The sequence below is a fragment of the Phascolarctos cinereus genome, unplaced genomic scaffold (assembly GCF_003287225.1).
Source record: "Phascolarctos cinereus isolate Bilbo 61053 unplaced genomic scaffold, phaCin_HiC Scaffold_4;HRSCAF=312, whole genome shotgun sequence".
Taxonomy (NCBI): domain Eukaryota; kingdom Metazoa; phylum Chordata; class Mammalia; order Diprotodontia; family Phascolarctidae; genus Phascolarctos; species Phascolarctos cinereus.
The window spans coordinates 513313438-513329919 of NW_027555847.1; the positions used below are offsets into that span (position 1 = coordinate 513313438).

The 16482-nt window shown below is 40.8% G+C and overlaps 1 protein-coding gene across 7 annotated transcripts in view; it reads left to right on the plus strand.

The window, feature by feature from the left end:
• Window positions 1-238: 238 nt before the first annotated feature.
• Window positions 239-16482, plus strand: part of PTPRM (protein tyrosine phosphatase receptor type M) — a 922867-nt gene continuing 906623 nt past the window's right edge. For 4 of the 7 annotated variants that reach the window (XM_078153512.1, XM_078153515.1, XM_078153513.1 and 1 more), the window contains exon 1: window positions 1384-2006. In XM_078153512.1, coding sequence (XP_078009638.1) covers window positions 1934-2006 — 73 coding nt within the window. In that variant the 5' untranslated portion in view covers window positions 1384-1933. Of the gene's footprint in view, window positions 402-1104; window positions 1214-1383; window positions 2007-16482 lie in introns of those variants that run through there. The other 3 variants (XM_078153517.1, XM_078153511.1, XM_078153514.1) reach the window with 3 other exon arrangements.

The following is a 16482-nucleotide window of genomic DNA, read 5'->3' on the forward strand; positions in this document are numbered from 1 at the left end:
CATTTCAATCTGCTTCCCAATCCCTGCCCCATTTATCCAAGTTTGTTCAAAAGCATAATATTGTGTTATTACCGAATTACTCATGTTTGGTGTGAACTTCATCTCCTACGATGCTGCTTTCCAATATCTCACACGTGTATAGGGCAGAAGCAGAGCGAGAATAAAAAAGGAAGCAAACTGCATTGCTATCTGTATGGAAGGTATCAGAGTTCCTGAATTCCACGGCTGTTGACCCCCTGCTATGGATCTGATTGCTCTGGCGCAAGGCTGCACTGGGCAGACAGCGCTGTGCTACACCTGGCAGTCACTGACGGGTTCAGAGTGAGCATTGGGAGCGTTCACAATACCTATACGTTCTCATGGCCAGATTCGGCCGTGATCAGTAGCGCTATCGGACCAAGGTAGGGAAAAAAAGGAAGGGGTTCCTTGTCGTTTTGGGGGGGGTCTCAGCACTGCTCAGAGTGAGATGTAGGTTTCTCCCTGGGAACGGGTGGCACTTGCAATGTCAGATACTTCTGTACAAAAGAGTGTCTCTGGCTGTCTAAAACCCAAGATCGGGGAGCCGATTTTTAGGAGCCTGGTTTTTTTCTCTCCTGAATCCAGGCATTTAGCTTAAGAGCTAATTCTCCATTTGACTCTTTAAGGATGCTATTCTCTTGGTCGATTCTCTTCCTCATTACATCCCTCTGAACATCTCTGTAGTGGGGGAGAGGGAAGAGGTGCCCTCGAACCCCAAGAGGACCGCAAGAAAAGTCGCCTCTAGCTTGAGTGTCGCTCCTTTCCCGCTACAGCTGCAGGGGATGGGGAGCCTCTAACTTTTTTGGGTAAAGCTTCCATCTCTTAGTAGTGTGCAGTGAGCAGCGAGGGTCTTTTGGCACACTTAGCTCAGGGGGTTGCGCGCTCAGGGATTTTAGAACCCTCGTCCCCTCTACTCTCAGCTTGGTTTCAGAAAGCGTAGCTTCCTGTGACCTGAGAGACATTGAACAGCTTCTCCTCGAAGCCAGCTGCAAAAATAGAAAACGGAGGGGGAGGCAGGAAAAGGAAAAGAGGGGTGGAAAATTCATTTCCCCGCGCTTCTCCCGCGCGTGAGGCTCGCAGGCGGCCCCAGCAACAGCTGCTTCGGCTGCTGTGATCCCTAGACAGCCGCGCTCCAAGACGCTTCTTGTTGGCCGTGGAAAGCGCCCTTGGAGAGAGCGGCGCGCAGCGGAGCGGAGTAAGGGAGTACACGAGTTGGGGGTCCGGGGGGAGGCGGCTGGTGAAGTGTGGCTCTGGTCCTGCCCGGCTCGGCCCGGCCCGGTCCGCACACGCCCTCTAGTGGGGCAGTCGCAGCGCCGGCGAGCCTGGGCGTGACGTGGGAGCTCTCTTTAGCCTGCCTGCCGGGGGCACCGCGAGTCAGTTGGGGGAGAAATAGGCAAGCGCGGACCGAGCTGAGCCCCGGCAGCTCGGCGCGCCCGGGGAGGCAAGGGGTGCCGGCCCGCAGTGGGAGCTCTCCGCTGCCCGAGCAGCAGCAGCAGCAGCAGCGGGGTGTGGGGGAGTGCTGGAAGAAAACCGAGTGCACGGTCACGGCCACGGCCGGCGCCTCTGCCGCTGCCAGAATCCCGAGCGGAGGAACCAAGGGAAAGGCAGGAGTAGCCGCTGGAGCCAGCCGCAGGGAGGCTTTTGGCACCCCGAGTGCCTCCACCCAACTGCCCCCAAAAGAAGAGCAAAGAAGCGATCTGGGGGGACTAGGGGCAGGGGGGGAGGTCTAAGGACCCTCTGTACCCCTTGCCCCGGGAGTAGCCAGAGTTCCTGACTTCTGCAACTGTTGTCACTTTTCTCTTTCCCTCCTTTCTCTCTCTCTTTTAAAACAAGCCACCCACGCCCCCGTTTCACGTCCTCCCCGTCTCCCCACGCACGGGGCAGCTTTTGGTGGGCCCAGCCCGGAGTCAAGAAAATGGGGCGAGTTGGAACTTGGCTGGCGACTTTGGTTGGACTTTTGCTAACAACTGGAGGGGAGACGTTCTCAGGTAAGAAGAGGTCTTGCTTTTTTGCTGTGGTTTGGGTTTGTTGTTGTTTTTTTCCATGAGTCTCAGAGGTTGGGGACGGGAGGCCAAGTGCGTGCGTGCGTGTGTGTGTGTGTCTGTGTATGTATGTGGGGGGACATCTCTTGGGTAGCCTGCAGTTTCCGGAAGAGTGGGAGAATGGGGGAGTATGAGTGTGCTTCAGCTGGGGGAGGGAGAGAGCAAGGCGAAGCTCCGGGCATGATGCCTTTTCCGTTAGACGGGCTGGGTTGTGCTTGTGGAGGAAGGGAAGGAGAGGAGGAGTGGGGGAGGCCGGGAACGGAGGAAACCAAGCAAACTTGAAAGAGCCTCCGGCCCTAGCCGAGCCTCCCCAAAACAAGGATTCTCTTTGCAGGAGCACCTTGTCCCTCCCCTCCTCTCTTTCTCAAAGACACTTAGGTGGCACGAACACGTACTGCCTCAGGAACACAAACAACGAAAACTTTTCTTTTAAGAGAAAAGTTTGGTATTGCAAGGAGGAGGGCATTGGGGGTTAAGTTTATGTGCGTTCTCCTCTGATCCCTATGCACACTGTCTGGGGCAGGAGTCGCTCAGACTTACTGGGCTGGCGGCACGCTTTGCTCAGCTGGGATTTGGCAGCCAGCTGGCGGCTGCTGGGGGCTGAAGGGGGCGGGGGGAAACCCAGTCACTATCTCCCCCCTTCCCCGGGCCCCGAGCAGCATCGGGCAAGACTGCTGCCGCGTGTCGGCCTTGGGAAAGGAAAACGGAAACTTCATTTTTGCTAGAGAAGCCTGGAAATCTCCGGGAGCTTGTGAAGCAGGCAGACGTGCACCTACCCCACAGTCCCCCAGACTCTAGAGGAGGCAGCAGCTTAGAGGACCGCTTTTACTTTTCACCATTCTCTTCTGCCCCATCTCCCAGTTAAATGATGTTTCGATACCCAGATGACAGCTGACCTATGTAAGGGTATGGTGACCATGATCCCCAGGGAACTTCCTAGCTGAGAAGAGAAATTGCTTATGTTACTATTCAGCCTGATGTGTGTGTAGGTGTATGACACCCTCCCCCCCCACACACCCAGGAACAGAATCCAATCCTGTATTTATATATAGACCTAACCTCCACAGATCATCCAGAAGCTCCTGGTGGAAGCATTCAAACTGACATGGTTTCAAATGTTTTTTACTTAAAACCTACATTTATCTTATAAAGTGTCCCGAACTAAATCCACATACAGTAACATTTGTGTTACACCCTCCATTTGCTCTCTTCCCTTCACCCCTTCCCCTCCCCCATTAGAGAAATCAGTGACTGTGGTTTGGAGCTTTGATTTCAAAATGGTTTATAAATTGAATTGGTGGGAATAAGTACTACTTTTGTTTGTATTTTCATTTTTGTGAAGTCAACTTAAGTCCTAAAAAGCACATGTTTAGCATCTGGGCTTCTTTGCAACGATGATCTTTTGGAGTCTACCAGTTAGGCTTTTGGTTTGCTGAAAGTTGGTATCTTTGCCGGTAAGTAGGCAGTTCCCTTGACCATAGTTGGCAGGCAAGGAGAAGTTACAGCTGAGTTTGAGGGAGTTTTGCTGATCTGTGCTTTCTTTTCCTGCAAAACAAAAACAACCCCCTCCCCCCAGCCTGTTTAGCCTAAATAGTCAAATGTCCTTTTTCTCAGTGTCTTTTAACATTCCAATAATTGTACATGGGAGAGTATATAACAGAATAATACTGCTGTCATGCTGTTGGGAATTGATGCAAACTTTTGGTCAGCATTCTTGATCATGAAGTTACCCAGTTAATGTATCATGAAAGTCACAAAGTACATTACTGTTAGAAGCTTAGTATGTAAACTGCAGAAGGCTTTTTCCCTTTACTAAGATCCTTAATTTCCCACCTGTGATTTGTTTTACAGTTAAGCTATGGCAAATGTAAGTTAAGTGGATTTTAAAACTGAGTACATTAAAGGTGTTGCTATTTATATAATATTCAGATTTTTAAGTGGCTACCACTCTCTCAGTTTTACTTCTTTGACTGGTACCTCAAGTGAACACCTTAAACTGAAATATTCGTGGAGTAACCACCGTGGACAGGATTTTTGTTTGTTTCTTAAGAATTGTTACCTTTATGTTTTCTTTTGGGACTTAATAGCTATTCTCTATCTTTGTTGACATGTAGTTTTGTTGTGAAAGCCAGAATTCTCCTTAAATACCGTTTTGGAACTGATGGGGAAATTAAAGCTAAAATAGAGCACAGCTTGAGTGTGTATGAGTATATATACATACATAGACACATATACATATATGTATGTATATATACACACATATTTAAAGTGAAGATGATGAGTTTTAGAAATGATTTAATTTGTAGTGCTCTCCCATGATGTATTTAATTTTGACAGCTTTTAACACTTTCAGTGGTAAACATGCTTTAGACTTGTTCATTGGTGGACCATCTAGTGCTTTGGAGAAGTCATATATGTTCATAGGATTATGGATTTGAGCTAGAAGTGAGTTTAGAGGTCATCTAGTCCAACTCTGTCATTCTACAAAGGAGGAAAGTGAGTCTTGGAAACATTTAGTGATGTGCCCAAAGTCACACATGACACACACTGACCCAGAATTCAAACTCAGATTCTCTGACTCTAAAACCAGCTCTTTTCCGTGCTATGTTTTTGGGAAAATCAGTGAATATGACGACCCTCTTGAAATCCTGACGGACCAAATTTTATTTCAAAATTTTGTCTAAAATTCCATAACCATCTGCTTTCTACCACACTTGGACATGAATTGTTTTAGTAGTTATGTAAGCCCCTTGAGGGCAGGAACTGTATTTTATACATCTTTGCATGTTCTGCAGCACCAGCTACATGGTATCTTGCACATAGCAGGTGTACAGTAAATATTTGCAGGCCATGAATAACCTCCAAATACTAAAAAAGTTATTCAGATTTTCATAACTTGTGCAAATCAGAACATATTGATATTCTTAATAATATATAGCGGTACTTAAACATGTAAGCAAGGTTTTGGAAAGCTGTCATTATATGGAACTAATTTCAGAATGGGAATTTTTTCATCAAACTCCCAAAACTATCTTCTGAAATCAGCTAGATATTGGTCCAGAAATGATGAAGCTGATATTTTAGATTAATTCCTGAGGTCATCTCTCAAATGATAGAGAAATAGATTGTTTCACAATGATGTGCTAAAAAAATACCAGAAATATGTTTTAAAATAATTAGAATTTTGGTTTATTAAGATGATGGCTCATGTAAACATTTTACTTTTTTTTTTGTCTAGGCAATGGGGTTAAGTGACTTGCCCAGGGTCACATAGCTAGTAAGTGTTATGTGTCTGAGGCCGGATTTGAACTCAGGTCCTCCTGACTCCAGGGCCGGTGCTCTATCTACTGTGCCACCTAGCTGCCCCAATATTTTACTTTTAAAAGGATTTTCACTGTGCCTTACCAAGGACAAATAACTAAGGTTCATGTTTGGTTTCCCAAGCTTTTGCTGATCTTTAAAAACAGATTCCTAAAAGTGTACACAGCCAAGGAGTAAGGAATGAATAGAAATTCTGCTTTTAGGTGAAATTCTGTTTTTCAGATTGAGAAACCAAATAGTTGGCGACATATTTATTTCTCTTTAACCCAATGCTTTTTTCAAAGCTAGATGTGCAGTCTATTCTGGATGTATATTGTTAGATCTATTAGGTAACAAGACTGATCTGTTGAGCTTTGTCTAATAAAGAGAGGCAAATCATTGTTTTGGCAAAAGTATTTTGAGAATGTCTGTATATTCTATAATACTGAAGATTCTAGAAAAAAACTTGCTAATGAAAATAACACTTTTTAGTTACACAAAGTAATTTGGCAATTTAAAATATTTCCTTTTTATTTCGTATTATTAGGTAGTTGAAATCACATAGCTGTTACTTTTTTTTTCTATTGCCAATACCAGATTTATATTGTTTTGGTATAGCAGATTTGAAATTGTGAACGTAAAAATAATATGCTAGGAAACAAGTATAACTTTTTTCATAGCATAAAGTATAAAAGCAATATTTATTGAAACAAGTTGGTCTGATTCTAGAAAAACAAGGGTTTTAGTCTTAACATATTTAGGAAGTATTTTGCAGTTTCCTAGAAAAACAACCACACACAAATTGTCTAAGAAAGATGTGTAAGTATATAACATAATAATCCTAAAAAATGATTTTTTTTACATGTTTTGTCTCAAAATCACATAAGTCCTGTATATTAAACAATAATGTTTTGGTTTAAGGGGTGACCTAGGGCAAGTTAATAACCTCTGTGGCCCTTAACTGCAAAATGAAGGTTTTGAACTACATGGCCTCTGAGGTCTCTTCCAACTCTAGATCTATGAAAGAAGATAGTTTATTATAATTTACATATTTTGTTGTTAACTTTTGAAAAGGTAGATGCTGTCATGCACTGTTTTCCCAAAGTGCCATGAGGGAAAATTGTAATAAATTACAGGAAATGAGATAATTTGGAAATGTCAGTGGTGGTGGGGAAATACATTATGAATTATTATTATCAACAACAAAAGATCCCATGTGCTTTGTAATTGACAAATTCTTCATCTCTGACCTTATGGTAGGGTAGGTTATGCAAATCTGAAGGCTTAGGAAAATGAGTTTTTGGATAGATGAAGTGACTTCTCATCGTCATAGAACTAACAAGGACAGTCGTCCTTAAGACCAAGTCCTCAGACCCCCAAAATGACCTTTCCACTATATGACGTTGCTGTTTTCCTTTTATTGTTTGTTTCACTTCTACACAAAGTTATCTTGATTGAGACACTGGGATATAAATTATGTGGAGAGAGAAAATATTAAGTTTAGGGGCTAAAAATTTTAAGCAATAAATGGAAATGTTGCTAGTTTATCAGTAGCATTATAGCATAGTGGTACAAATAATGTGCTGAAGCTTTAAATTTAATTCTAGGCATTATATGATTTAGGTCTGGAGGGGATTTGAAAGTGACCTAGTCTAATCTCCTCATTTGGCAGATACAGAAACTAAGGCCCAGAGAGATGAAAGCACTTGACAAGCCTCATTTTGGTAGTAAGAGCCAATATTTGAACCCACATCCTCTGACCCCAAATACCACACACCACAATGCACTTTGGAAAAAGACTTCATTTAAAGCCTTCCTTAGGATTTCAACACGTGTTAAAGCCTAGTGAGAAATTGTTAGCCCTTTTCAAAGCTGTCAGTGATTTCAAATTTCAGAAAACAGGAAAAAAGCGTGGAAAGGATTCCATAAGAAAGCACACCCTTTTTCACTTAAATTCTGGTATTGCACAGATTTTCAGCCAAGTCATCAGAAAACCTGAGTAGAAGAACAGCGTAAAGCAAGTGGGGATTGGTGTTAGGGTGTGGAAGAGGAAACTTTGAGTCATTCGCTTCCTTAGAACCATGGCTCTGTCTATGGATGCTACAGCTAAGGCTAAGGCATAATTAAGGGAGAAAACAGAAAAGAAGGGAATAGATGGATGGAAGATGGGAGAGGAGTGATTAAAAAACAAACAAACCAATATATGTAAAAGAAGTAGTAAGAAATAGTATAAAATTGTTATGAAGAACTTTATAAATGTCTCTTTTGATCCTCACAGCAGCCCAGGGAGAGGTAAGCAGTATAATTCCCGTTTCACAGGGGAAGAAAGTAATAATCTAGTTGGGATTTGCTCAGAATTACAGTGGCCCATCTAGGCTTCATGAGACTTCAAAGCAGGATTTGATTCCACCATGGTCATTTAGTGACATCAATTACCCTCTAGACCTACTTAATATTTCATTCATCTTGTATCTTTCCACTTTTAGTAGGCCCGAAAAAGTCAGTCAGGAAATAATCACTTATTAAATGCCTATTATATGCCACACACTGTGCTAAGGGCTGGAGGTTTATTGATGAGATGCATAGTGGTTGGGGGTCAAACAGGATTTAGTTCCAAAGCTTACATGATCATTGTTGTTGTTGTTTGGTCATTTTCAGTTTTCTTGGCAAAGATCCTGGAATGGTTTGCCATTTCCTTCTTGGCTCATTTTCCAGATGAGGAAACTGAGGCAAATGGGGTTAAGTGACTTGTCCAGGGTCACACAGCTAGTAAGTGTCTGAGGATGGATTTGAACTCAAGAAGATGAGTCTTCCTGATTTCAGGCCTAGCACTCTATCTGCTATGCCACCTCGCTGCCTCTGTCATCATAGCATTTCTCTATTGAAGAAATAGCTTCAGATGAAGTAATGATTGAATTCATCCATTTATCTCTTAGCTCTTGAACTAAAACTACTCACAATAGTAGTGACAATGCTGTGGTGATGCTGCTGTGAATATTGGTCTGCTTGATACTTTGCTAAGTCATCAGCTGTGACAGACTGTGTAATAATAACCCTATCTGGAGAAGATATTGAATTATTACAGACTTTAGTCAGTGCTTAAGCTGAGAAGGAAATGGTTTCCTATCTTGTTATCAATACCTGCTAATATAATTTCAGCCATAACATTGATGGTAATAATTGTACATTGTGATCAGGGTGATGGATATTTAGTGTAACATGCATACTTGTTGACATGCCCTAGTAAGCGTATGATAAATAATGCCTTTCAAAACAGAATGTTTTTAAAGGTCTGTGTATTAGTAATTTTCAGAAGCTTCCAAACTGGGGATCTTTTTTAGTAGAGAAATGGAAAATTATAGACACATTGATGGGATCTTATAGTTGGAATATGTATTGTAGAACTATGGATTTTAGTTATTTGTATTTTGTAATTAGCATTTATTTTCACTGATATTTTTATATATAATATATAATGATAACATATAAAGTAGAGCTTAGTTTTTTTCCCCTATAGTTGATCAGACTGTCTTTTTCTCTAACTTTTAATTAAATGGAGGTGAGCATGATTTCACTGAAGAAATTTTTTAAAAGTTTAATTCCTAATTATTATTATTGTTGTTTAGACTTGCTTTCCTTCAAACACAGCTAGCAGTTGAATCCCTATTCCTCCTGCTGTGATCTGCTGCTGATCACTAGGTGTAGCTGCATCTCCAAATCCACTGCTCTGAGCCAAGAAATACATGGTATTATATATACACAGAGCTTACTGGGCTAGGTTCACTTGGAGTCCGAGGAATGTAAAGTATTTAGTATTTTCTTAACCATGCAATATCTTGATATGCTTGCATGAATTTCTTTGAGGGCATATCAATTTTAACTCTTTATTGCACAATAATAATTTTTTTTTCATGGAATCTATTGTGGTGAAGTTCAGATTTGGCCTACTGACAACTTTATAACAGAGCATTAGAGTGTCTGTGGTAAAGGACTACTAGATTTTTTTTTTTTGATATTTGATATGTTGCTGCTGGTTTATATATAGCAGTTGTAACTGGGAGGGATAATACAGGTTTGCCAACTAAGTGAGGTTACATGTTAACCTCATTAGTCTGGCCTGTAATGTGCCTGAACAAAATTCAAGTAATGCCTAGCTATTTTAAAACACATTAGTTTTCACTTGGATTCATTTAAATTTAGATTCATTCAACCATTATTTAAGGTCTACACTGCTGAACACTGTGTGTGTGTGTGTGTGTTGGGGGTGGAGAACAGTTATGAATAAGACATGATTTTTATTGTTCAGTTGTTTCAGTCTGATTCTTCATGACCCTGTTTGGAGTTTTCTTGGCAAAGATACTGGAGTGGTTTGCCATTTCCTTCCCCAGCTCATTTTACAGATGAGGAAACAGAGGAAAACAGGTGAAGTGACTTGGCCAGGATCACACAGCTAATAAGGATCTGAGGCCAGATTCTGAACTCAGGAAGATGAGTCTTCCTGATTCTAGGCCTGGCACTTTATCTACTGTGCTACCTAGCTGCCCCACTGACATTCCAGTAGGGGAGATTAGAGTGGTGTATACTTCCATACTTAGATGATTCTATGATCTCATAGATGTGAACACTCTAGCAGTGAAAATCATAATCTATCCAAGCTTTCTTGTAGTCTAATGTTCTTGACAATTTCCTCCTGCACATTTCTTGTAAGTCCCCACCAATATGTTTAATCTTACTAGTTAGAGAACATTCTAGTTCAGGTAAAGGCATTTAATGATACAGCGTAGTTATAAAAATAAGAATAAAATATTTTTTAACTTGAGCCTACTCATGCAAATACAGAGGCTTTCAGCGGGAAGTAATTAATCCACAGTATTTATTAATTGCCTGCTATATACTATGCTATGTGCTGGTGATATGGTGACCACACATGAAATGGTTCCTGTCCTCAAAGAGCTTACACTGAATTGGAGAGATAGTATGTACACTAAGTATTATATATGTATATATATATATATATATATATATATATATATATATATATATATATATGCACACACACGTATACATATATATATATATGCACACACACGTATACATATATATATATATATATATATATATATATATATATATGCAGTGAATGCAGCGTAAAATGTTTTGGGATGAAAGAGGGTACTAAAAGCTGGGGCAATCAGGAAAGATTTTGTGTAGAAAATTTTAATTGAAAATTTTGAAAGAAATGAAGATGTAAAGTAAGGTAGGAGTGAATTCAGACATGGATTATAGTGAGTACAGAAGTTTAGTGGATCAGAGATGTATGAGAATCATCAGGGGGACTGGTTTGGCTAGAGTGGGAAGGGGAGCAACATAAGGACAAGAGTGTATACACAGAGGGATAAGGCATGTAACATACATCTTTGGGAAATATGTGTGGCCAGGATGCCCTTATAGAGGGCTGTACATACAGGGGACATGTGACCAGAGCACACAGAGGGGCGACCCATACTTTCAGTGATCCAGAGCTACCTTGTCTTCTAGTGAAATTATTGCACTACTCTTTCCCGGATCTGCTCTGTGCAGATAGAGTAGATGCATCATATCTTTGATCCAGCTGGTCTTCATCTATCTTTAATGACCCCTAATACCCTGTACAACAGCTACAAGGCAATCTGTGGTTGGTACACCTTTCCCCTGGAGGAGAAGGCTACAGCTTTACTCATCAGTTCCTTCATCCACCTTCATCATTCACTTGTATGGGTGCTGTGGTGAATAAGTTTCTCTTGGACATGGAAGAGCTATAGCTCTCTTGAGCCAACTGTTTTAGCTCTTGGCTATGAAACTGTCTTTCAGCAACCGACTATGTAATTCCCTTCCTCAAGCAGTCTGCTTACAAGTGATAAAGGATGATGAGGTCTGATTGATCACTTTTGCTTTTTGAATGCTCTCTTCTGACTCAATGCAACTCATACAACTTATGGTCAAAACCCTATTTTGCTTCTAAGTTCTAATCATGCTCACGGTGGCTGGTGCAAGTATTCCCAGGGCTCTACTTTCTCCACTGGAAAACAGGACAACTGAAACTGTAATGAAAGTTGCTGCATCAACCTTCCCTTGTAATGTTCCCCTTCCTTATATAAATCACCAGGTCTGATGACTTCCTTCCTAAGGCAACTAATAACAGATTGATCTGGCTCTGATATTTTCATACATGTTTATATTAAAATAGTCAATATTCCCTGACATATATAACAATGAATCAACAAGCATTAATTAAACACTTACTATATATCTAGTACTGTACTAGGCAATGTACATATAAACTCAAGGAATACAACAATCTCTATTCTCAAGAAGTTTTCATTCTAGCAAAGATAATTTGGTCTGACCCTCTCAGAAATATCATGGTGGCATGTAACAGAGAGATGTAAACTAGCTAGAGAGGGCAGGGATGTGCTGGTAAATACTTAACAATAGACTCTTGATTTTAAAAATGTATGCATAATACAATCTTGATTTAATATGCATTATTAACATTTTCTCCATTACCTTTTTTTTTTAGACAAATGGGGTTAAGTGACTTGCCCAGGGTCACACAGCTAGTAAGTGTCAAGTGTTTGGTCTGAGTCCAGATTTGAACTCAGGTCCTCCTGACAGTAAGGCCAGTGCTCTATCCACTGCACAACCTAGTTGCCCTCTTTTACTTTCTTATGTCTAGAAAGTCAACAAAATAACAAGACAAAGTCTGACTTGTAGTATTTGCTGATATCTGAAGTGTAAATGCTCATATTGAAAATTTAACACTTAGCTTCTTGAGCCAGTTCAAGCTGGCTCCAGCACACCCCAGTATGTATGTTATAGTCATAGAAGGTGTTCAGTAAAGAGGCCAGGGGGAGGGATACTGGACGCGGGTGAAATTTTCTAGATGCCCCTGTTAGCAGGTGAATTTACACTGATTGTGTCAAGCCCTGGAACACTGTAGAACCTCCAGCATGAGATCTGTAATAACTTAAAAAATACATACATAAATAAGTATAACATAAGGCAGAATGTGGAAGTGTAATAAGATGTTACAGATAAACTAAGTGAATTCAAAGGATGGATAACTGTCCGGGGCATTAGGTAGGGCTTTATGGAAAAACCTTGAAAAATGAATGAGATTAGGGCATCCATAGCTGCAGCAGAAGTAGCATGAATGAGGGCATAATGACAGCAAAACACAGGACATGTTTGGACAATGGGAAGAACCTTAATTTGATTATAGCATGATGGGAATGAAAAGCAGTAGTTGGAGATGTGACTGAGAAGGTAAGTAAGATTGTAGGTGGAGTGCCTTGAATGTCAGGCTGAGGACTTTGGACATGATTCTATATATAGGCTGTGGAAGACGGGTTCTGGAAGAGAGAGTGAGGCTGACAATTTTGTGCAACTCTGCTCATTTAAATCCAATTCACGTGGGAGTCAACATCACTCCGTGATGTCCTTGATCCTCTTCAAAAATGAAGAACAAACAATGATAGACTGTGAAAAACAGAATCATAGAGTGGGGAAGGACCTCATTTTACTGCTGAGGAAACTGAGGGCTAGAGGGGTGAAGTTCCTTGTCCAAGGTCACACAGGTGTCAAAGCTGGGATTTGAACCCTTATTTTCTGACTCTAAATCTAACAGCCTTTCCATGTGGAAACCTCGGAATATTTTTGAACAAGAGGGTGCCAGGAGAGCTGTATTTTAGGATGGGCACAGTGCCTGGCACATAATAGACACTTAATAAATGCTTACTAATTGGCATTTAATAAATGTTTGCTAATTGATTGCCATCATATGCAGGAGGAAGCAGATATTAGAGGCATGCATGCTGGTTAGAAGAATATTGCAATAGCTTAGTTGTTTAAGATCAGTGCTTGAACAAGGGTGATAGTAGTAGAAGAGAGTAAGTAAAATTGATATGACTTTGAGAATGGATGCAGGGGGCAAGGGAGAGAGGAAGAATAACACTGAGGGTGAATGGCAGTACTATAAAACAGAAATAAAGAAGTCAGAAGGAGGAATGGGTTTTGGGGGAAAAGATGTTTGATTTGGAGTATGTTGATTTTGAGGCATTGGTGAGCTATCCAGGTGAAGGTGTCCAATAGACCATTGACAACTACCCTCAGGACTAGGAATAGTTTTCCCTTCCACATTGCCAGGGTTGGGGGTGCAGCACCCCTGAGATCTGGAAAATCCGGGTAAAATTTTTTGGCCCTCCCTTTGTACCAGAGAAGTCTGATTTTTTTCTTTTGTTTTTTTAATGGGGTGTTTACAGTACCTTACTGTAAAATTTGGGTTAAGTAATTTGGTCATAGGCTGTATTATACAATACTATACATATATTTTATGCATTTTTGAGTTCCTGAACTTTTTCTGTGTTCTCCACTGGCCTTCTCATGTTCTCTGTGGCTTCCACAGAATTCTTCCCCCCTCCCACAAATTCCCATTTAATTTCTTATGCCAACCCAAGATATATTGAAACCAAAATGGGGAATATCTCAACGTGGAAGGGATGACCATAGCGCGTCAGCATACTTTAAGGGTATTCATGAGTCAGTAAAAGGAACTTTATAGTCCCAGGGGCACTTCTAGTCAGTTCTACCTTCTTGAGGGTGGGGCCTACAACACTTGGAGTATAGAACTGACACCAGCCAGCTTCGAGTGAGAAAATCTAATTCTTTGTCATTCTGCTGTACAAGAGTATGGATTTTAGTAGTTTGAGAATGAGAAAAAGAGGAGTGAATGCAATGTGTAGATGCACTCTTGAGGTCTGAGGAGGTCACAGATTTCTCCATTCTCACATGAATGTTGGATTTCCCTGAAACGTTTGGGTCAGCTGATACCCTGGTGGAGTATGTGTCTGCATTCCCTGTGGAAAGGGCGCATTGGTTGTATCAATCCAAGGCTGCTAGAGTGGTTGGTACAAGAATGCAGGGCACCAATATTTACCATGGAGAGTTCACTGTTGGCCTAAGCAAGACTGAGTGCCTTTCCCACCCTTAATTCTTTGTGAGCACACCCTGATTGAGGAGTTCCCTTTACCCAGGCTAGAACAGAAGTTATAATGAAGATTCAACCTTGGAAGAGGTGAATTTGGGGTTTATTAGGATAAGGGCGCATGAATAGATGAAGTAATGAGAATAGGTAGACTCAAAAGGGTTAGAATGGGAAATGAGCACACAAGGAAGACTGAGGACAGGAGCCCTAGGGAAGAGCAGCATGTAGAGGGTGAAGAAGGAAGGAGAGCAATTGGAGAAAATGGTGGAGGAGAGGTCAGTGACTTGGAAAACAAGGGAGGAGATTGCTTTAGGTGGGAAGTGGTGGTGCTCAAAAATGTCAGAAGCTAAGAGAAGTCAAGGAGGCTGAGAACTCAGAAAAAGCAAGTGAATTTGTTGTTAACCATTGGTGATGTTGAAGGAGACAGTAGAGTAGTGGTGGGAAATTGGGAAATGGAGGTGGTGGATGTAAGCCATTGTTTTGGAGGGTTTGGCTGGGGGGGGTGCGGTTAGAGACAGACACAGAGAGACAGAAAATTTGGAGTAGGCAATAGAGGAGGATTACCCCTGGAAAGGAAGAGGGAGGAGATCAGTGAAAATATGGAGAAATTTTGAGAAGAAATGAGGAGGACGAGGAAGTTGTACAGTAGCTTTCCTGGGTAAAAGCATGCACAGAAGATATGGGCTTGAATTCTGAATCTGTGTTCTGTGTTCTCTGCTGGCCTTCTCGTGTTGTCTGTGGCTTCCACAGAACTCCCCTTTGTGACCTTGAGTCACTTGAGGAAACTGAAGCTCAGTCTCCTCTTCTGTTAGATGAGAATAATATCTGCACTATTTATCTCACAGGATACTTGTGAGAATGAAATGAGATAATGGATATACAGTATTTTCTAAAGCTTAAAATGCTGTTTAAAATGGGGGTGTTTTTGTAGGGTTGGGCACTTGACAGACAAAAGAAAACGCTTGGATAGGAAACCTTTTGCTCCTTTGAAAGAAAAAAAGCCTTTTTTTCTTTCCCAAGGATAAGGCAGTTAAAGTTGTTTTGTTTTTTAAAAAACCTTTAAATGGTACAACTGGAACTAAGCTGAGAGGATGAGTTGAAGGTCTCATCACTTTATAATGACCTATTGCTAATTAATGACCTTTTGTTAATTAAGGAGACAGACTGCTAACCTCTAAAGTTAAAAAGGGAGGGGGGAAAGAAACCCTATTTGAGATACTTAGAATCTCGAGGGAGATGCAGTGAAAGACCTGTCAAAATTGATGTACGGTTTTTCAGTCTCCCTGGGAAGAGAAGACTACTGTTTAACAAAATAATTTAATTCAAAATGCAATGATCCAAGCGGAGGCAAGGCATTTACTATTTATGGACCACAAAGTATAAAAGCTTATAAAGCGTCAGTTTGTTTTCAGATGAGTGAATATTCATTTTAATCTTATTTTCCTATTCAGTATGTAGAAAGTAGATTTATTATGTACACTGCAAAGCATATGTATTTAGTTCTGTTTGCTATTAGCTGAAGTTAGAAATGCTTTGTCTTGAGACTTCACTTCCAAGGCTAGTAAGGAGGTGGGGAGTGAGAGGCCTTTATTTACTCACAGGTGTGCTGCTGTTAACAGTAATGACACGTAGAAAGAAGATTGGATTCTAGTCTTTTTAAAGTCCTTTTTTTGTTGATTACATTAGATTTCTTTTCAGAGAATGGGTTTAGAACATTTTTCCATTTAAAAGAAATGGTTAGATTTGGTTAAAAATACAAATAAATGCTTTAAATAGCCTGCCTCTGAAATAAATACTGATATTAATCAAATAGTTGGTGCTTATTTCTGCTTCCTTTCTCTCCCATTATTTTCTCTCTTTTCTAAATATAGTCCCTCAAGAACAGTTTGTGGATTTCATTCATTCGGCATTTAAGTACAGCGACTATACTAGGGTTTGAAGGAGATGCAGAAATAAATAAAACATTGGGCTTGCCCTCAAAGAATTTATATGGTAGTATGGACAGGTTGTATGTTTAACCTATTGTAAGCATTTATACATTCATACATACATATATATACACACACACACACACACACACACACACACACACACACACAC